The sequence below is a fragment of the Aspergillus japonicus genome, assembly GCF_003184785.1.
Source record: "Aspergillus japonicus CBS 114.51 unplaced genomic scaffold BO86scaffold_87, whole genome shotgun sequence".
Lineage (NCBI taxonomy): Eukaryota > Fungi > Ascomycota > Eurotiomycetes > Eurotiales > Aspergillaceae > Aspergillus > Aspergillus japonicus.
The window spans coordinates 62,042-81,966 of record NW_020291724.1 but is presented as its reverse complement, the minus strand read 5'-3'; the positions used below and the strand labels follow the sequence as shown (position 1 = coordinate 81,966).

The 19,925-nt window shown below is 55.6% G+C and overlaps 7 protein-coding genes across 7 annotated transcripts; 2 read left to right on the top strand and 5 right to left on the bottom strand.

Moving 5' to 3' along the window:
* Positions 1-483: 483 nt before the first annotated feature.
* BO86DRAFT_237069 (putative ubiquitin-protein ligase E3 component (UBR1)) lies at positions 484-7,280 on the bottom strand. The gene is made up of 2 exons (XM_025667061.1): positions 859-7,280; positions 484-764 (listed from the first exon to the last, which is right to left on the bottom strand). The coding sequence occupies exons 1-2, from the start codon at positions 7,098-7,100 to the stop codon at positions 497-499; spliced, it is 6,510 nt and encodes a 2,169-aa protein (XP_025522765.1). The 5' UTR covers positions 7,101-7,280; the 3' UTR covers positions 484-496.
* Positions 7,281-7,832: 552 nt separating this feature from the next.
* On the bottom strand, positions 7,833-8,657 carry BO86DRAFT_393119 (cytochrome b-c1 complex subunit 9). The gene is made up of 5 exons (XM_025672956.1): positions 8,557-8,657; positions 8,448-8,467; positions 8,320-8,385; positions 8,177-8,225; positions 7,833-8,101 (listed from the first exon to the last, which is right to left on the bottom strand). Exons 1-5 carry the CDS (start codon positions 8,566-8,568, stop codon positions 8,039-8,041), a joined length of 210 nt encoding a protein of 69 aa, XP_025522764.1. The 5' UTR covers positions 8,569-8,657; the 3' UTR covers positions 7,833-8,038.
* A 285-nt stretch (positions 8,658-8,942) lies between these two features.
* Positions 8,943-10,201, top strand: BO86DRAFT_348553 (putative RNA binding protein Pym). Its single transcript, XM_025669322.1, has one exon. It carries the CDS (start codon positions 9,056-9,058, stop codon positions 9,740-9,742), a length of 687 nt encoding a protein of 228 aa, XP_025522763.1. The 5' UTR covers positions 8,943-9,055; the 3' UTR covers positions 9,743-10,201.
* Positions 10,202-10,307: 106 nt separating this feature from the next.
* On the bottom strand, positions 10,308-12,233 carry hem14 (oxygen-dependent protoporphyrinogen oxidase; the record flags this gene model as incomplete). Its single annotated transcript, XM_025669321.1, has 3 exons — positions 10,308-11,096; positions 11,156-11,836; positions 11,898-12,233. Coding segments are annotated over 3 exons (1,806 nt in total), but the record flags the coding sequence as incomplete, so codon positions are not given.
* A 355-nt stretch (positions 12,234-12,588) lies between these two features.
* BO86DRAFT_393118 (mRNA-binding protein NAB2) lies at positions 12,589-14,613 on the bottom strand. The gene is made up of 2 exons (XM_025672955.1): positions 13,924-14,613; positions 12,589-13,864 (listed from the first exon to the last, which is right to left on the bottom strand). The coding sequence occupies exons 1-2, from the start codon at positions 14,358-14,360 to the stop codon at positions 12,829-12,831; spliced, it is 1,473 nt and encodes a 490-aa protein (XP_025522761.1). The 5' UTR covers positions 14,361-14,613; the 3' UTR covers positions 12,589-12,828.
* Positions 14,614-15,262: 649 nt separating this feature from the next.
* BO86DRAFT_236968 (cytochrome P450) lies at positions 15,263-17,342 on the top strand. Its single transcript, XM_025667060.1, has 3 exons — positions 15,263-15,590; positions 15,652-16,225; positions 16,295-17,342. The coding sequence occupies exons 1-3, from the start codon at positions 15,431-15,433 to the stop codon at positions 17,181-17,183; spliced, it is 1,623 nt and encodes a 540-aa protein (XP_025522760.1). The 5' UTR covers positions 15,263-15,430; the 3' UTR covers positions 17,184-17,342.
* Positions 17,343-17,500: 158 nt separating this feature from the next.
* BO86DRAFT_383491 (glycerol kinase) lies at positions 17,501-19,603 on the bottom strand (the record flags this gene model as incomplete). Its single annotated transcript, XM_025670842.1, has 4 exons — positions 17,501-18,046; positions 18,171-18,337; positions 18,433-19,421; positions 19,470-19,603. 4 exons carry the CDS (start codon positions 19,601-19,603, stop codon positions 17,501-17,503), a joined length of 1,836 nt encoding a protein of 611 aa, XP_025522759.1.
* Positions 19,604-19,925: the final 322 nt, after the last annotated feature.

The window sequence follows — 19,925 nt, the reverse complement described above, 5'->3', positions numbered from 1 at the left end:
TGCAATCAATCTTCTTACTAAACTGATTGGGGTGAGGACACTGAGGAGTGGTAACTGAATCTCCAACACTCCCAGAGTCGCGTTCTGACCGTAGGCCCGGAAATGGATAAAGAACAGACTGCCAGGTGGACTGCTTTCAATGCGACTTACTCATCCTGAGTATTCCGTAGATCACCTTACGTACAACCGCATAAACCTGGTTACTCAACAATCCAGTCTGGTAAATACCCAGCAAGATGCTATTTGTCTTATTTCCCCCCAGCACCCACCATCGCAAACTTTTCCCCCAAGCAACAACAAAACACCACACATCCACAGGAAAAAGTTTCATGCATATGGGACGGCACCAGCTTAGTCCATCACCATCACCATCAGCGCAACGCTTTCAAGAGGAAAAACACCATAAGTCACATAAATCACACTTTATCCGCATCGCACCAATCACTCCCTTAATACATCACTCCCCTTAATACATCGATTGCATCAAATCATCGCTTTACATCGTCTCCCAGCCCCCATTGTTGATATCCGCTTCCAGTTTCCGGCTGATCATCGTCGGAATCCCATGCGAAAGCCACACGTCGCGGACCAGTCGATCGTAGCGTTTCTGATTCAGGATCAATTGACGGTTACGCCGGAGGCCCGGGTCCACTTCGCCGTGGCGGTCCAGGTACGGCGCGTTGTGCCAGGATCCGCTGCGGTTGTGTAGGTAGATCACCATACACTTGCGGATGTTGAGGAAGAGGCCGATGTATTTACCACATCTGGTAGACCGTTAGTTTAGAAAGCAGCGCGAAAGTAGAGTAAAAGCAGAGAGAAGAGAAAAGAGAGAAAGGGAGAAGGTAAGGATAGACTCACTTGTAAACATGTTGGTTGCATCCGCCCAGGTTCTGGCTCTTGTCCATGCAACACACGGCCTGCGAGCAGAAGATGTCACCACAGAACAGGCAGATGCAGGGATCGGTCAGCTCCTTCTTCGAGTTCGGGCACCGCCGCCGGTTGGCCTCGTCGATCAGACTATCATAATACTTGGGCAGCCCGACCAGCTCGAAAATCCCCGGGTGAGGGAGGCTCGGCCACAGCGTGTGGTAGCCGAACGTCAGCCCGGGCCGCGACACATTCCAGTGGTGAATCCAGCCCGAGATGACCGAGTCGAACACACTGCCGCGGTTGCGCGAAGCGTTGACAGACCCGAAGATCTCGTCGAGAGACGGCAGATGTAAGATCTTGGTCAAGCGGTCAAGCTCTGGGGCGTCAACGTCGTTCAACCCCGTGTTGGGGAACTCGACCCCGTGCTGGACGTGGAGAAGAATGACCACCTTGCGAAGGAAGGTCAAGGCATAACGTGAAATGAGCCGGCGTAGCGTCATCACCACCCGCGGCGGCACGGCGCTTCCGTCCGCCACGTAGTTACCCTCGGTCGGGAACGAGGCGACTTCCTCCTGTCCGATGTTGGTCCTCAGCTCGGTGACGATGGAGTTGAAGAAATGCCGACTCAAGTCGGCCCGGGGGTCCGTCTCATCAAGCGCCGGCATGTAGTTGGCATCACCATGCTGAACCACCTCTTCCTGCAGCCCCGAAGGCCAGAGAATGTAGGTGATGGCGACCTTGACGATTTCGGCCACATAACACATCTGGATCAAATGGCGCATATCAATGGGAACGGTCGACAGCAGCGAAACCGAACACTCGGCCAAGAATACAAACGCATCCTTGCCCAAGAGCGGTTCAATCTCGCGCCTCTCCCTCAAGAGAGGTGTGCCACTCAAGTAGGGGTGACCAATGAACAGCTGACATATCTTCTGCCGATGCGTTTCGTGCACCTCGTCCGCGCTGAGGTTATGCGGGCTATCGCCATGCTGTAGTGAACCGACCGCCGCGTACGAGAAGGCCGTCTCCGCGAGGATGCGGAGATGCGTCAGTGTCAGCTGAGGGATCTTGCCCAGCAGGGTCAAGCCCGGTTCCGATGCCACACCCCGCTGCGCTATCTCCACCGCCGAAATGCTGTAGCCAAGGCTCTGGAACAGCGAGTCGGTATGCACCAGATCACTGCTTTCCAGCGTACCAGGAACATGGTTGAACGTGGATGGGATGCGATTGACCCGCAAAGTCTGCTTCAGCCTCTGGTAGATCTGCAGCAATTCGGAAAGAGGGTTCTCGATCGGACTGAAGGTCGCCTGGAGCGGGCTCGTGGCAGAAGGGTCCTCCGCAGGGAAGAGACCAGGCATTGGTGCTCTGACCGTAGGCCTGGAAAGAGGAGACGGGAAGGAGGGAGAGGATGGGAGGTTGCCCAATTTCGAAGCGAGCGGTGGGACCAATGTCTTGGACAGATAATTCACAAAGAGTTCCTGGTACGCCAGAGTCTGCGGATTGCTGTTGCTCTCCGCAAGCAATGCGTAGTTGCGGGGCTGCGAGAGAATCGACTTTAGCTCCACATTGATGAACTCATCAAACGAGACAGCGGTACTCAAGGCTCCCGGGTACGACTCTTCCTTACCCTTCCAGACAATGGGAAGGAAGGCGTTGCCGAGAGCCTTGCAGAGAGGGCAGACGAACTCCTTGCGCGCCAGCGACTCCGGGTGGGCGCGAGCGACTTGTTGATGGTGACGACGACCAGTAGCAGTGAGGTAGACCTCGAAGCAGTGGTAATGCATGATATGGCCACAGCCGGTCGTCACCGGCCCCGGATTCGTGTTGTGGGCCTTGAAGCCTTTGCTGAGTCCTACCTTCTCGCTGATGACTTCGCCACCCGTCGAGTCCAGTCGGCGGACGGTCGTGCGATTTTCACCAGCAACTCCAAAAGGACGAAGATGGTCAGCCGACTTGTCCAGGCTCGCCGGTGTCCGGATCACCTCCCGCACCCAGTCCGCGTCCGATACATCAGTACAACGTAGGATGGTGCTATCCTGGATTAGGGCAAACGTGCCGTAGAGTCGCGAGTCGTTGGTCTCCTCCTGACACAGGATGCACGTGCCACTAGGATACTTCCACAGCTTAGTCTCCGGCGCAGTCTCGGGTTCCGACTCAGGATCACTAAAGTCTTCTTCACCCCAGTCAAATTCGCCTTGGCTATTGAGGAAGTTCTGCTGTTGCTGCTGGAACTGGGCCATGACCCGGGCCTGCCTTTCTAAAGCCTGCTTCTTCTTGGTCTCCTTTTCAAGGTCATTGTCAATAGCAGGAGTGCTGGTATCAACCCTGTCAAAGGGGAACTTCAGCGAAGCGGTGGCTGAGGCATACGCCTCGGGACGCTTTTGCCAGAATTGCTTCAGAATATGCCGGATCTTGGCTCCGCACGATTTGAAATCGTTCTCCACGGAAATCTTCTCAAGGAGACCCACAATAGTCACTGGACCAGCCTGCGTCGAGTGTCGAACCTTGTTCAGAGCGTGGGAAATGAAGGATGCCGGCGAGCCGTCGGACATTTCATCCTCATCGCTCTTATCATCCAGCGAGGCGGCGAGAATCAGATGCAGGACCACCTGAAGGAAAGTCTCAATCCGAGTAGGTTGGATATGCGGAGTACGCTCCTTGAACGACACCACAAAATCCAGACAATGGTGCACAAGCTGAGCGAAGACCATTGTCCGGGTGAAGCGATGGAGCTCGGAGAAAGCTCCGGTGGTGATGGGACGTAATTTGGGCTCAAACACCACGTCATCCGCCTTCTTGCCAGTTTTCTTGGCCACCCAGTTTCTATAAATGTTCTCCGCTTCATCCCGTTGATTCTTGGTGTAATGAGCGCTATACGGATCAATAAGGTCAAGATACTCCGGCTTCAACTCGAAGGTACCCGTATCATTCAACCCCTCTGGTGCCCGGAATCTCGCAACCTCCTCGAGCACATCCTGGAACATATCCGAGTCCAGGGGCTTGTCGCTGAGGCGTGTGGACAGGTCGGAGAAGGATAGCGGCCTGAAGCAAAGGACATGCGCGATATCACGAATGATGCTCTCCCGAGTCGCACTGTCGCTGTCGTCGATGGCGGTGAGCGAGGTACGGTCCGTCAGTAGGGTAATCAAGAGGTGGACAAACTCCTCGGCCACGTCGACGATCTGATTGTCCTCGTAGACGCTCCGAGGGCTGTAATCACGGTTCATCCAGTCCACCATGCCGAAACGTTCCGCGATGGAGGCAAGGACCCGACTGGGATCGCAGGTGACCATGGCAGTCTGAAGCAAGAAGATGTCGCGATAATACGCAAAGTCGCGGGATGAGACTCCCCGGTACTGTGACATCTGATGCCGAAGGCTGAGACCGTTGCGAACCCACATGCCAGCCTTCATCTGTGCCAGCCAGGCGCAAACTCTGAGGGGATAATCGAACATTGCCAGGAGCAAATCTTCGGAGTTCAGCTGTGAGTCGTGGATGTATTGGTCATTTGCCGCTTGTGCAGCGTCCATGAGCACATCGCGCATGACGGCGCCGCTTACATTACGACCACACTCCAGCAACCAGGACAGCGTGTAATGGAGCGCATGATGGAAACTCATCCAGCCACGTTCGACGACGAAGTCTACAACCCGGTATCGTGGAACATGTTCCTGGTTGACCTCAAAATCAAAGGGAGGCAGAGTTTTGAAAGACACGTAATCCTTGATCTCGGCCTGGCTGAAACGCTTGAGCTCCAATCCGTATGAGTGAGCCACGGCAGAGATGGTGGCTGATCGGATGGCTCGCAGCAGCTTTGCACCTCCATCGATCTCGGGGTTACGGAAGGCCTCGCAGAATTGGCGACAGAGCCGATTGATCTCTCGCATGAGGACTGACGCGCTGATCCAAGCGTCGGTCTCGTACTCAACATGCTCCCCTACAGCACGCACATTGGGGCATATGCCTTGCGAGAGCTTGACAAGATCCAGGAACTGAGACAGGTACTGTTCTTCCGCGCGCACGCGATTCTGGACGTATTCGGATTGCAGCAGGTACCGCAGATCCAAGAAGAAATGGTACAGACGCCTGTTGGTCACGGACCCAGCGTCGAATGCCAGGGTGGCGTTGGGATTGACTTCATAAGGTTCACCAACCTGCCTAGTCGTAAGAAACGTGTACAATATGGCCATGACCTTGGTCAAAAAGTTTCCACGCAGGAGAATCTCTTCCGTAATTGACGGGGTGGTCAGAAGCTGCAAGGAGAGGTTGACAATGGAGTGGTCGGGCTCTCTGTCTGCAATCAGGTACAACTGCGCGAGCGCCGTGTAGAGGGCTGACAGGCGCAGACCCATGATCCGCTTGAATTGAGGAACATTGACAACGGTGCCGATATAGAGATCGCGGAGTTCGGTACGAGTTTTTTTCCAGAGGCGGAGATCATAGAGAATCATCCAGTCGAGACGAGTGCGCTGCGACAAGTCCTCGTAAACCGGCACACCCTGCCCTTCCCCTGCAGCATGGGATCGATACTGCCAATGAATAGGCGTTTTCGCCGGCGATGGTCGAACCACCCCTGACGGTGTCTTAGGGATAGGAACAAGGGAAGTCGGCGGCCGCTCGTGCTGTTCATTGGGGGCCTGCTCGTTGACGGCGGGTTGCGAACCCTCCTGGTTCGACCGGTTCTGCACCCCTTCTTGCGCCTCCTGTGACTGCTGCTCTCCCTGTTCATCTTGCTGCTGCTGCTGCTGCTGCTGCTGCCGGGCGCGCTGTTGCTCCCGCTGTTGTTCCCGCTGGGCGAGTCCTAGGATGGTCTGAGCGATGTCCAGAGCGTCATCCGCGTCGCCCATAACCATATCATTATCGTCGTCTACCTCATCCCGGAGTCGGTTCAATTCGAGTTCCATGTCATCATCATCTTCGTCTTCGTTGGTCTCGCCCGCTGCACGCAGGTACTCTTCGAATTCTTCGGCCTCCTCCTCGTCATTGACACCTTCCTGCTCGTTGCCCGAATTGACATCCTCATCATCGTCATCGTCATCGCCAGCTGCGGCCAGTACAACGTTGACTTGGGGGGATATCGTGAGCATGACCGTGCGCCACGGGGACGCCTCGTCCTGTTGGTGGTCATCGATGCCTTTCAACCCGATGTCCGCATTGTAGGCACCGCTACCACGCCTCCATGGCGTAAGCAGTTCTTCACAGATGATGTGACGCAGAATCTCGTTATCGTCTCCGACGCTACATCCAGAAATATCCAGCAGCCACTCGACGATGGTCGCGCACATCTGCTCGCGGAACGTATCGCGGGCGGATCGGATAGTGACGGTGACCCTGATGTGCTCGATGATCTTGGACACGTCCAGCAGTCGCGGCAGGTCCCGGGAATACTTGACCACACTGCGTCCGATGTCATTGGTCTCGTGGGCACGCTCGAAGCCAAAGCGATTCGTCTCCCGACAAGCTCGCGTGACTTGCGTGGCGACGTCCTTGATGGTGTGCTTCTCATCGTTCCAGAGGGCGAGGGCGTACTCGGGTTCCTCCTCCGCTTCGTCACCGGGCCCGTACCAGCCCGGACGCAGCCGGGACGCTTCCTCGTCCTTCTTGATCCCTTCTTCAGTCTTGGGCAGTCGCAGCTGTTCGGGCGAGCAGGAGATGACGTCGCAGAAATAGTCCAGGGCGCGAGAGATGGTGAGCCGGATGGCCTTCACCCAGTCCGGCGGCAGTTGCGACTGGGCCCTCTGCTTCCCCTTCTTCTTGTCCTCGCTGTCGGTATGGATCGCACAGAACAACGGCAGGCGCCAGGCCTCCTCGTCTCCACAGTCACAGCAGCCGCAGTTGCCCGACGACAGCGAGATCTGGTACTGGTGGCCGGTGTGGTCGGAGGAGTCGAAGCACCGGCTGCACAGCACGCAGGTGTCGTCCATGGCGCAGGTGATGCAGCGGTAGGTGGCCTCGCCGGCCCTGAAGATATGGCCGCAGCGCTTGCCCCGCGCCGCCTCGGTATACTCCGCACCTTCCTCGGCGCCCTGGGCCTCTGCCAGCTTCCAAGGGCCGGACGGCAGGCCGTTGGGGAATAACTGTCGAAGGTATCCCTCATTCTGGCCGGTCAGCGAGCGGAAGAGCACCTCGAGAAGCTCTTTCTCGGCTTGGGGTCCATAGCGGTTGTTGTGGTCGGCGGGAAGCCGCAGGAGGCGTTCGCTGAGAAACCTCTCACATTCCGTGAGCATCATTTATCGCTGTTGCACGGCGAGCGCGACACCCATTCGGCTCTCGATATAAGGAGTAGAAAGGGTAACGGAAATTGACGGGGGGGTACGAAAGTTGTCTGAGACGAGAGCTCAAGTGTGGGCTGTTTTTTTCCCTCTCGGTTTTGTTGGTGGCGGGCTTATAAATCTGCGAGCTCAACTTTAGTCGGGCGCCGATAACACAGGGCCGTGGATGTTGAGAATGGCTGGATAAGACAAGAAGAACGGCAATAGAACCAGAAGAACGACAACGAACTTTTGAAAGATGGAGTGGGGTTGGGGAAGTTTGGGGGATTCAAAGAGGGTCGCTTGGTTATCGTTGAGATAGCAAGTGGTTAATGAGGGAATGACTTTAGTAGTAGTAGTAGGAGTAGTAGGAGTGAAAGTAGCGAGTTCGATGTCACAGTTTGGTGGGGAAGAGCTGTTGGCTCCGCTTGGATTAGTCCAGAAACAACGACTTATTGAGACTTTAATTCAACGCCTGCTAGAATATGATCTTCCGGTCCAGATTCACAACAGGCAAAGAGTAGAAGCTAAACGAAGAACAAAAGAAAGTGAAAGAGGTGTTTTTGGTGAGAATGCGTTGTGTTCGGAGGAAGGAGGGGAAAAGCATGACATCGTGTTGATTCTACAGACCAAATGCGGCTTGGCGCGACTTGACCGCAGCGTCCCTTTCTTTTACCTTACCGGGCAGCGTCGGATTCTAAGGGAAATGCACGCAGTAGTACAGCTCATTCTTCCAGAAATAAAAAAGGACTATCTCGTACAGGAAACAAACACCGTGGAGGATCCCAATTCCCCTTTCCTCCGATCTCGGTAAAATAACATGGGAATGGATATCTCTACCCTCCAGCACTTGGTCTATCCCACCACCACCACCACCTCACAATCGCGGCACAAAACACTCGATAGGATCGTCATATTTACTCGTCATCCTCGTCGTCGGCCTGGTTGATGTAGCGGTGCTTGATGTCCTTCCATTGACGCTGTGGGCGCGAATCGGAGAGCAACCCGTCAGTAAGAACCTCATATCCGGAAGGGGTCTGCAGGGAAGAACATACGCCGCGGTTGAAACCGTCCCAGACGCGGTTGGAAGCGGTGTCGAAAGCCCTGTTCCGAAGGAGTCGGGATTAGCCCGTGCTTTGTTCCTGCGACAGTTGTCTCCCACCGGGAGGGGAGGCCGGGAGAGTGAGGCTAGACGTACAGCTCGAAAGCGAAGGCACTGGTGAAGATGGCAGTCAAGTAGACAGCGTTGCGCTGGAACAGACTCCTATGGCAATCAATTGTGGTTAGCAGGGTCTCAATTGAGGGTCCGAGAGGGAGGAGACGTACCGGTAGAGAGTGGTAGTGAACTGGATCCGGAGACATCCTGCAGTTAGCCCAGTGAACCACAGGCACCAGGAGCAGCGGTCCTGGCGACCCAGTTGCGGAAGACACTTACAGCGCCGGCCATTGTGCTGGATTGTAAATGGAACGGGGGTGGAAGCGAGAGAAGAGCGAAACGGGGGGAAACAGCGTAACGGGGAGGGAATGAGGTTGGAAGAATCGCCGTTCAACGTTCGGATAAGTTCAGACGAAAAGCAGCAGCGGGAAACACCGGCGCCCTGATTGGCCAGTCGGATCGGCGCCTCCCAACCAGTTGGCCCAGAGCCTCTCCCGCCCGTCACGGATGAATTCATCCATGTTCATCTTATTCCACTTCTTTTCATCTACACTAACTTAATTCAATTCGGGCATCGTCTCAACATCCCGCCCTCCACCCTCAAATTGTCAAACATCTAGGGACATTACTCATTTGTATCTAGCACTCCTTCAGACAGACCCCTTGCTCTTTCCACCCACCACCTTCATTGGTCTGAGGGTCTGAGAATCTTCGTGACTCCGCTCCTAACCCTCAGCCATCCACCATCCACTCTCCCCCCGCCAACCTTCCACAAAAAATGGCAACCAACAAGAACGGAGGGGTCACCTCGTCTGGTATCGCCACCAACGAAGCCACCGGAGAGCGCTTCATCCCCTCCTCAACCCGTGCAGACGGGTCCAAGCGTCGCGAGATCCGCGTCCGACCGGGCTACCGTCCCCCCGAGGATGTCGAACTCTACAAGAACCGCGCGGCCGAAGCCTGGAAGAACCGCGGCAAGACCGGCGGCGGTGTGCCGGGCGCCGAAGGCCTCAAGCCGGTCGAGGATCCCGACGCCAACAAACCGGGCACCGCAGCCAGCAACAAGAACGCCAAACGTCGAGAGGCGCGGAAGAAGGCCAAGGCCACCCAGGATGCACCAGGCGCAGCCAAGGACCTGACGCAGATTGACAACTGGCGCACTGCTGCGGCGGCACCCAACGGCGGCGCGAAGAAGGAAGCGGAGGGCAAGCCGACCGAGGAGCAGGCGCTGGATCCCGAAGCGGAGAATGAGAAGAAGGCCCGCAACTTGAAGAAGAAGTTGAGGCAGGCCCGCGATCTGCGCGACAAGAAGAACCAAGGCGAGGCTCTGCTCCCCGAACAGCTCGAAAAGGTCATCAAGATCCAGGAACTCGTTCGCCAGCTCGATGCGCTGGGCTTTGATGCCAATGGGGACAAGAAAGACGCTTCTGCAGAAGAGAAGGGCGCGGAAAGTGAGAAGGTCTGAAGGACGCTTTATGGCGATTGATGTTATCAGACTCACCAGACCTCGACACGTTGAGCTACTTGTCACCAAGTACCACGATCGCGGTGCATACCTCCGAATGAGGGACCCATAAGAGTTGTCTATGGCCGCCTTCCACAAATGCCGATGTGGCGTCACACTGCAGCTGAACCAAACTCAAGCTTGACCGATGTCCGCTCTGCCGACTCCTCGCTTGGGAGTGTGAGGATCATACCATCACGGAATTTCCTCCGGGCTCGTCGGCTTGCATGAACAATCTCCCACGGCTTTTCGAGACAGACATCGCTCTCGCGGATGATCACTGCTCATGTCGGTCCCGGGGGGAGCTGCACGATGTATTATTACAAAGCATATCTAGTCCCTACCGTCCCCGTTCACATCTTGTATCCAAATTGAACTTGCTGGTCTGTTTACCGGAAGTCTATATACCTCCACATGAGCCGTGTGGATATCTGTCACTATCAGATCAGCCTTGAGCCTCAGTAAGCGGTCACGATCCGACATGGTAGCATGCAACAGCGGATAATGGAGGGCATCAAAGTAGTCGGCGCTCCGATTTCCCAATGTCGGCGAATCGCACGGGTGAAGTCACGATGCCGCCCTCTAGCTCCCAGTTTTCGTAGTCATAGCCTTGCCAGGGGCTCAACCCCCGGCCGACCGTGAGTTTCCGGCCCACCCCATAGGAAGCGGCCAGATAGCCCTGTCGCACACAGTCCAGGACACCATTCCCGCTAGTCCCGTACCACGAGCCAGCAAGCGTCAGCCGGTTGTGGAACTCCTTCCGGACCGCTCCGGAGAGGGCATGCATGCGCTCAAGATGGCCAACAGTATACTGCGGGATGGCATCGACGTGGAGGTAGCTCTTCGCCTCGAGCGGCTCGGCGGTGATCTTGAGGTGCCTCTGAAGTACAGCACGTGCAAGGCTGCAGGCCTGGTCGTGGTTTGGTAAATTCGACTTTGGCAGGCCGTCCCACCAGTGGCCGCCGAGCATTACGGTCAATTTGGTATTACCGGCAGTATCTTGGCCCACGGAAGTTTCGTTTCCGAAGATGACCCCCAGGGCCAACTCAGGGTTCTGTTCATAGGCGACACTCCGTGGGATGAGGTACCCGAACCCCCTAGGTATGTCCAAGTCGTCTTCGGCCTTGTAATATAAGTTGACCACCATGACCGTCACGGCATAGTTGTTTTCGTCGGCCTGAAAATGCTTGACGGATTCAGTAGGGTAGAACCGGCTTTTCGCCATCCACTGAGGAGCCATTTTTGCCATCTGGAGCGGTTTGATGGTAGAGATCACTCGGTGGTATAATTGAGGACCCTCTGTTCCAAGATTGATCTAGAACCGCATCAGCTTTACTCGGCCAAATGCCACACAACACGGGGCCAGCTCCTTACCATGATGTTGTCCGTGCTAGAATCGTGCATCATATATCGTATGTTAGCCGAAGTAATGACCTCAGCCTTCTCGGACTCCTCCAACTGTTTGGCGATGGCGCGGGGAAGTTGTTCAAGGCCCTGCTTCAGGGTGAACACACTAGCACCGCTGAGCAGCGATTTGAGGGATTTCCAGTACTCAAGGTCTTCTTTGGCTCCCACAGACTGCAAGGCCAAAAGATCATCCATCTTCCAGTAACTCCGTCCAGCCAGCTGGTCCAGTAGCATTTCTTTCAAGATGCTTCCGTGCCCTTCCCGCATACGGAGTGTGCCCATCAATGTGCGCGCACTGAGACGATCGATATCACCTGCAAAGATGCCAGCCATGACCGCAGAGACCAAGTTGTCCGCCACCTTCGCGCCGAAACGACGCGAGATGAAGTCCGCGATCGATTCGTCACGTTGATCGGACCCGGGTGCAGGATCCCAGTACTCATGAAAAATATCCTTGGCGACACCATCGAACAAGGGCTCCTTGGTCACCGTGTTCCATAGTTCCGAAATATTCTCGAACAAGCTCTGGTCGGGGCGCGGTTGTGGAATGCGCACCAAATGATCAGGATAGTAGATATAACGGTTGGTGGCGGCCGGGGAGGATTTCGCGGTCACGACTACATCATCAAGCAAGTCTAGCTCAGACATCTGCCTCGCGCATTAGATGGGTGTGGCTTTGGTATGGAAGCGAATGCGGTAGTCAGCATACCATGTCAAGGAGAGGAAGACATGTCGGAAATCCTGCTCGTAAGGTCCGCGGGCCGCGTTCGAGAATGAGGTCCCCTACCCCCGAATCCGCGGAGTCGAGCGTCACCTTATCTGATTGCATCCACCCGCCGAGACGGGGCTGTGACTCGTAGAGCGTGACCTTTTTGCATGCTGGATCTCGCATCAGCCGGTAGGCTGCTGTAAGGCCGGTGATGCCACCGCCAATGACGGCAGCATTATACCGCTTGGTATGCAGGCAACGATTCCCATTGCCATTGCGCACCAATGGCGCCCGCGCCACTCTGAGTGCGACTTTTGAGTGGAATGCTAGCCGCATCTCGAGTGAGGGCAAAGCTGAAGGAGATGATGCCGAGATTGGGGACGAGGAAGAACAATTGGGGTCATATGGAGAGGTTGGAATTGGAGCTGGCAGTATCCCCGCACGGGATGGGCGGTAAATCCCTTCTAGGACAAGGCGGTGGGTTAAAGATCACACTGGACTTGCTGTAGTACTATAGTTGGCCCTAATACCCCTGTTCGTAGTTGCGTAGCCCAGGGCACACCCATAGTGCTAGAACCAAATAACAAGTAGCGCTCTAGCATTATAGTGAAATCTCCACTCTTCGATATTGGTTACAAAGGTACGAAAGAAAGTATGACCATTTTGATAGAGAATTGAAGTAAGTGTCATATCATGTTACTACAAGCAGTGTCATATTGTCCTTTTATGGAAAACGCCGTATGAGAAACGTCCATGATATCCCCATTCTATTTACAAACCAGTAGGTGATTCTGTCATAATATCGAAAGCAAACTTAAACGCCCTTCCCCGCCGTGAACCACCCTTCACACGGACATAGTACATGTCGAACTGAGGACTGTGAGGAGGGATCATATGCAGTGCAAGCAATCATCAAAGCACGCAAGCCACATCATGTCACAATCTCCTGGCTCTGCGAGCCGTCCGTAGCGCCCGGCTTGATCAGTTCCTCCTGCCCATCTTCATCCGTCACGAATTTTCGCTCGCTCACGTGGGGTTTGCCGGAGCCGGAAGTCCAAACTTTATCGGAGAAGGCACCCTTTTGGCCCTCAGCATGCTTATAGGGGCAGCTCGGGTTGAGACAGGGATTGAACTTGCAAGCCGTTTGGAGATGTGTGAACTTGCAGCCTTCGGTGGTGCAGTCGGCACCATTGCGACATAACGGCATGGAAGGGTGCTTGAAGTGGCAGTTGGGATTGGCACAGTTGGGGAAGAACCTGCACATCTCCTCGGCCTGGTGCGCGGACTTGACAGCTGGAGAAGGATGACGTCCTGTGCACTTGCGATTCTTGCATGCCGCTCCATACGGACAAGGGTCCGCGATGTCGACCGGGCTGCCTTCAGGTGCTGCTGGGGACTGGTGGGCGAAAGGACAGTCCCTTCGCGTGCATCGAAAGTTGAATCGGCAAACAGTATCGGTATTGCTCTCATCCTGCTCCCCTTGAGGCTTCATGTCCATATCGGTGTCGTTATCATGTTCGTTTGTGCGATTGTTGCGCTGGTTGCGTTGATGCCGGTGGCCGTGTTGGCGTTCCACGCGATCGAATAATGAGCGGCCCTGCTGGGAACCATTTTGCTGAAAGGCCGGGTTGATTGCGGGGGAGACGAAGCCAGGCATGAGTTGCGCCATCATCCGTGCCTGCTCTTCTAGAAGAGACATCAACTGCATCTGATCGTTCTGACTCATGTTCATCATCTGTCCCATGTTCATCTGACGGCCGCCCTGCATCCTTCCTCCACCATTTTGGTTGAACCGACCCTTTCCATTGTTCTGACCATGAGAGTTGATCCGTCCGCCACCAGGTCCACGAACACGATGAAGAGTCGAGTCGCCACGATCGCCGCGATCCATAGCCCTGTTTATTTGGTTGAGCATCCGCCCTCTTCCACCGGGGCGCCCATTGCGCATTGCCTTCGGGCCCGTTGGTCTTCGAGATTCCTGTTAGCCAGATTCCTGTGGCGGGACAGCGATAACAAAGACACTTACATAGAGTCGCCTGCCAAGGTTCCGTCGTCACCCATAGCCATGTCTGCATCGTCTTGCGCGTTGTTGTCAAGCCCGACCGGCTGAGGAACAGCCGCCTCCTGCTCTGCAAACGAAGGAATTGCTTGCGCAGAAGTCGGGTCGCTCAAGGCCGGGGCGCCGCCACCATTGATCTGTTGGTTGAGGATCTCCACCTGTTCGAACAACCACCGTGAGAACTCGAGAGCCTGAGTATCACCTTCACCAAGGCCAAGGAGATCGTTGGAAAGTTCGCCGGCGATCTGCTCCTGGGTCTTGCCGTTGACCAACATCAGAATCACATATTCGATCAGGGCCGAGTCGTCGCCATCGGAACTCCAACCCATCTCGACCAATTTCGGAGGGATGACATTGCTCAAGGCTTCCGCGAGCGGAGTGCCTGCTGCAACCATCGTCGTCATGATGAAGTGCGCAGTGAAAGCGAGTCAGGTATGGTGTGGCAAGGAGGGAGGGAGGGAGGGAGGGAGAAAAGAGAGGCTTGATAAGTGCTAAATGCCGCACTGCTGGATTGACAGGGCGCGCGTAGCCACGCTGACTGTGTTGAAGAAAACTCGCTAAGTATTTGTGTCTTTAGTGAGAATTCGAGGGATTCTAGGTATGAAAGAGATAAGAATAGAGACAAAAAGTAGGTAGTGATAAGTTGGGATGGTGGCTTGACCGCAGGAACTTTCATTGCGGGCTGATGATGAAAGACAACCACCACCGCCGAGAACACTCGCCCCAGCCACAGTTGAGTCACGTGGATGCAGAATGGGATGATGGGCGCGGTGGCGCAGCAGCTTACTGATAGGCCTGCGCCAACTGGCCACTGACCACATCCCCTTTGGGCAGGAGGTGCCTTAACACCCCATACTATACGGAGTACTTAAGTTAAGGACATCCTCTAAGTTCTACGTAAATCACTGGCCTCCCTGTTGATCCGGGGTACTTGGCACTTCACACTCTTACTTTAATGCTAGACGCTGCAAAATGGCCACTTCTCGTCATGTTAGTATTCGATTTCCAAAGAAGAAGTCCTGCTGACATGTTCAGACAGCCAGTCGGACTTGGGATGTCACACCATGCTGCTGTCTCTGTAGTGCTTTTCGCTATCGCGCCTAGGTCTCGAAATCCACCCAGGAGACCAACCGACTGAGCAGTGGAGCTTGTGATCGAGTATGCCTCGGCCACGGCTATGAAGCCCTGAGCCCATCGGCTTCAACACGCGGGGTTCGCAAGCATTTCTCAAACAGGAATCGCGCTAAGACGTAGACTTGCCCGTACACCAACTAACGAGTGATCGCCGTCGCAGAACCATGTCTGCACATTTCCATGCCAGATCCGGTGGTTGCAATTATAATGATTCCCTGACTCCGCGCCCGGCCCTCATGGCAATTAAATCTTTATATTGCCCTGCTGTCACTGCCAACGCATGCCAGCCTCCTCTTGACCTTATCCCAGCGACAAAGCCGTCAACTCCCGCGCATCGATCATGATTGAGGAAACCCTAGCCCAGATGACCGCAGGCAAGGCAGCACTATGCCTCTTGGGGGTGCTTTTCATTGCAGGCCTGCTTCGCAAAGTCCAGGTCTCCCTCGAGATCTCGCGACTTGGTTGCAGGGCCCCTCGAGTGCCGCTCAGGTTGCCATATGGTGCGTACCTGCATTGTAGCATCCTCTGTAGTGAGAGAAGACTGACAGGTTCACATCGAAGCCATTGATCACATATATAGAGCCTTGGCTGCCAGTACCAAGTTTAAAGACTTGGAGTTCTGGGGCAACACGGTCAGAAACGCCAAAGGCGCGTCAGGGGTGGCATTCCCACAGACAGTGGAGATTGACTCCGGAATCTCCAACCGGGTGATCTTCACACTAGACCCTGAGAACATTAAAGCCCTACTCACCGGCCAGTTCGCCGACTATGGCAAGGGGGAGCAGTTTCACCGTGATTGGAAGGAGTTCCTAGGAGACAGTATCTTCGCGACCGACGGCGAGCTGTGGTCTCGCTCCAGGCATCTGATCCGTCCCATGTTCGTTCGCGAGCGCATCGTCGACACCGAGCTCTTCGAGAAACATGTCCAGAAGCTGATTCCCCTTCTGGCGGGGGGCCCCTCCGCCCGGGAGAGCAAGGTTGTTGATGTTACTCCTTTGTTCTTCAGGTACACTTTGGACGCTGCGACAGACTACCTTCTCGGTCAGGGAACCAACAGTCTTCACAACCCGACCGCCGTCTTTGCCGAGGCTTTCCGTTACGTGCAGCGTTGCCAGGCTGATATCTTTCGAACGGGGTATGTATGGCCCATTGATCGCCACCACTAGCCAGCAGCAACACGACTAACATCCCCCTCAAACCCCAGTCCCTTCAACTTCCTCATCCCGCGCAAGGAGTTCCGCAGGAACCTCCGCATCATGGATGAATTCATGCGACCCTACATCGAACGAGTCCTGGCTCTGACCCCGGAAGAACTCGACCAGAAGCTCTCGAGTAAGGACACCTTCCTCGACGCGCTCGCCCGCTTCACCCGCGATCCGCAGGTCCTCCGCGATCAGCTCGTGGCGATCCTGCTAGCCGGCCGCGACACGACCGCCGCGACGCTGTCTTTCTGTCTCTTCGAGCTGGCGCGCCACCCGGCCGTCGTCGCCCGGCTGCGCGCCGAGATCAAGACGCGCCTGGGTCTCGGCCCGGACGGCCGCAAACCCAGCTACCTGGACCTGAAGGAGATGAAGTACCTGAATGCGGTGCTCAACGAGACCATGCGGCTGTACCCGGTGGTGCCGTTCAACGTGCGCTCGTCGCTGCAGAACACCTCGCTGCCGCGGGGCGGCGGGCCCGACGGCCTGTCCCCCGTCGGCATCCGCGCCAACACCCGCGTCATCTACTCCACCATCCTCATGCAGCGCGCCCCCGAGAACTATCCGCCGCCCGGCAGCCCCGGGTACTGCGACCCGGCGCAGTGGACCCCCGAGCGCTGGCTGTCCGGCTGGCAGCCCAAGCCATGGCACTTCATCCCCTTCAACGGCGGGCCGCGCATCTGCCTCGGCCAGCAGTTCGCCACCATCGAGATGGGCTACACCGTCGTCCGCATCCTGCAGGCCTACCGCGCCATCCGGGCGCTGCCCGCGCGCGGCATGGACCAGGTCGTCGACCCGCCGTTGAAGTTCGAGGTCACGCTGACGCCCGCGGCGGAGTTGAATTGTGTGTTTGAGCGTGATGCCGAGGGCGATCTTGTCGCTGAGAAGGCTTAGTCGGTAGGTAGGGCTGCCAGTCCCAGCGGTCTGACTCTGACCAGGAGGGACGGCTGGGCTGGAACAGTAAAGTGGGTAGGTAGTGAAGGAAAGGCTTTTCTCATATGGCGACAGACTCGCAGGATCGAGGGGACCGGATCTCTTGCTGTATTACGGCCTATACACGGTCGGCTCTTTTGCACACTGTATTCATTCACAATCTGCTCGTACTTTCCTTGCTGCGCTAGTCGACGAATGTTGCCTCATGTTTCCATCTCAATCTCAACCCACGACAACGGAGGGGTGGTGGGCAGCAAGAGACATCTCTTGTTTCATAATCACACAATCCCAATCTTAGCCTTCCTCACCTTCCTCATCCTCTGCAGGATCTCCACCCTCCGCAACTCCAGGTACAAGTCCTCCTCATCCGCATCCTCCAGATCCGCCGACGTGCTGATCAAGGAGACCTGGAGCGGCCAGACCACCCCTACCGCTTTCGAGGTAGAAGTAGCAGTAGCGGTAGTCACGCGATGTTGACCACCAACCAGCCCGTTCAAATCCAGGGGCATATCAACGCGAACATGGTCCGACGCCGCTGGGTTCTGCTCTTCCGTCCCACGATGATGACGGTGATCGCCCACCCACCCCCGACTCATCGCCACCGCCTTCTCCCACAACGCGAACGCCTGTGCACTCTCCTCGCGATATCCGGGCCGGGGCTCGAAGACCGTGCCCCCGCTGCCACTGCCCCGGTTGATCTCGCGCAGCTCGGTGAAGTTCCGCCAGACGCCGGCGGCGAGGCTGGCGGCGATGGCGGCGCCCAGGGCGGTGGTCTCGCGCATTTGGGGCCGGTAGACGGGGATGGAGACTATGTCTGCTTGGATCTTGCTTGCGCTTGTTAGTTCTTGATGGTGGTGATGGTGGTTAGGAGCTTTAAGTGGAAAGGGAAGGAATTGTGGGAGAGGAGTATGGAGGGAAGAGGTGTATGGTCGGGTTGATTGACTTTACCTGCATAGCTAGGTCTGAGTTGCTCATGCCTCCGTCCACGGCCAGCTCGGCGAGGGCATGGCCGCTGTCTTTCTCCATGGCGTCGAGAATGGCTTTGGTTTGGAAGCAGGTGGCTTCCAGGATCGCGCGGGCGAGGTGGCCTTTCTGGGTGTATTGGGTTATTCCGACTGTCTTGTCTGTTAGTGGATGGTGGCTTAAAGGGGGAGGGGAGTTGTATGGAGGGATAAGCTGAGGGTAGAGTGGGAAGGGGTTACTATCTTACAAACAGTCCCTCTGGCATCGTCGATCCAGTAGGGAGCAAATAGGCCACTGAATGCAGTGACAAATACACAGCCACCATTGTTATCGACTGTCAACGCCAGATCGTTGACTTCTGCGGGCTCCTCGAAGAACTCCAGGTTGTTCTGGAGGAATTTGACACCGGATCCTCCTACTGCGATGCTTCCCTCCAGGGCATATACGGGTTTCCCGTCGAAGTGATACGCCACAGTGGCCAGTAATCCGTGTGAAGAGATGACCGGGGTGTCTCCCACATTATACAGAAGGAAGCAGCCCGTGCCGTATGTGTTCTTGGCCATTCCAGGCGAGAATCCCTTCTGGCCGACCAGCGCTGCCGATTGATCTCCCAGACAGCCCGTGATAGGTGTGCCCGCTAGAGCGCCATGCGCGAGCGTCCCATAGGCCTTGGGGTCCGAAGAACGGATTATTTTGGGCAGATGGATCCTGCCTTTGATGCCGAAGAAGTCTAGAAGATAGTCGTCGTATTTGAGGGTCTTCAGATTCATGAACATGGTTCGCGATGCGTTTGTGGGGTCTGACACGAAGACATTCTTTACTTTAGGACCTCCATTGAGTCGGTACACTAGCCACACATCGACAGTCCCAAAAGCCAGGGTGCCTTTTTCGTAGGCCTCTTGGACTTTGGGGACGTTATCAAGCATCCAGAGAAGCTTCGTCGAAGATGAATAGGTGGACAGCGGGAGACCACAGATCTGCTGCAGTCGCGATGTCCCCGGTTTTTGTTTGAGCCGATCCACAATATCTTGCGATCTGGTGTCTGTCCAGACAATTGCATTGTAGAGTGGTTCGCCGCTTTCCGAGTCCCATACGATGGTGGTCTCGCGCTGGTTTGTAATGCCGACTGCTTTGATATCTGAGCGAGATAACCATTGAGCCTCGAGCTTGGTGACCGCTTCTTCTATGCAGGTTTCCACGGAGGAGACTATCTCGAGCGGATCTTGTTCATGCCATCTGAGTTTGTGTCAGTAACAGGCAGTTTTCAGGATGTCATTGCCTCACCCTGGGTTTGGATAGATTTGTGTAAACTCGACTTGGTGAGATACCACTAGCTCGCCAGCTTCGCTGAAAATGAGGAACCTGGTGCTAGTAGTTCCTTGGTCGATTGAGCCAACAAATACATCTGGTCTGTCCATCTTGCTGGGAGGGACAAAGTCCTTGTTGGCGGTAGTTTAAGCACCAAGCTCTTTGTGCAAGTAATGAGATGTGAGTGGATGGCTTCTGTAGTCATTGGGGAGACTTCCAAGGGCTATTTGTGTTATATATCAAACAATGTAGAAGGCAGACCATTGAGGGGCTGGGGAAGTTGGCGGGGCAGTTACTGTAATGTACAAACGATGCTTGTACAACCCAACACTCGTGACAAAGTGCTCATCTGCGGGGCATCTTGGAAAGACCATATTCCACGGCGCATGGCTCAGATGGCCTGTTCAGGGGCTCAATCACTCACTTGCACCG

Coding starts and splice junctions, on each gene's coding strand:
- BO86DRAFT_348553 (XM_025669322.1), top strand. CDS start 9,056: ATGGCAACCAACAAGAACGGAGGGGTCACCTCGTCTGGTATCGCCACC.
- BO86DRAFT_236968 (XM_025667060.1), top strand. CDS start 15,431: ATGATTGAGGAAACCCTAGCCCAGATGACCGCAGGCAAGGCAGCACTA. Junction 15,591..15,651: donor GCCGCTCAGGTTGCCATATG/GTGCGTACCTGC, acceptor TTCACATCGAAG/CCATTGATCACATATATAGA. Junction 16,226..16,294: donor GCTGATATCTTTCGAACGGG/GTATGTATGGCC, acceptor CTCAAACCCCAG/TCCCTTCAACTTCCTCATCC.
- BO86DRAFT_393119 (XM_025672956.1), bottom strand. Junction 8,386..8,447: donor TTCACTACCACTCTCTACCG/GTACGTCTCCTC, acceptor TGATTGCCATAG/GAGTCTGTTCCAGCGCAACG. Junction 8,226..8,319: donor AGTGCCTTCGCTTTCGAGCT/GTACGTCTAGCC, acceptor CCTTCGGAACAG/GGCTTTCGACACCGCTTCCA.
- BO86DRAFT_237069 (XM_025667061.1), bottom strand. CDS start 7,100: ATGATGCTCACGGAATGTGAGAGGTTTCTCAGCGAACGCCTCCTGCGG. Junction 765..858: donor TGCAACCAACATGTTTACAA/GTGAGTCTATCC, acceptor ACGGTCTACCAG/ATGTGGTAAATACATCGGCC.
- BO86DRAFT_393118 (XM_025672955.1), bottom strand. CDS start 14,360: ATGACGACGATGGTTGCAGCAGGCACTCCGCTCGCGGAAGCCTTGAGC. Junction 13,865..13,923: donor ACCTTGGCAGGCGACTCTAT/GTAAGTGTCTTT, acceptor GGAATCTCGAAG/ACCAACGGGCCCGAAGGCAA.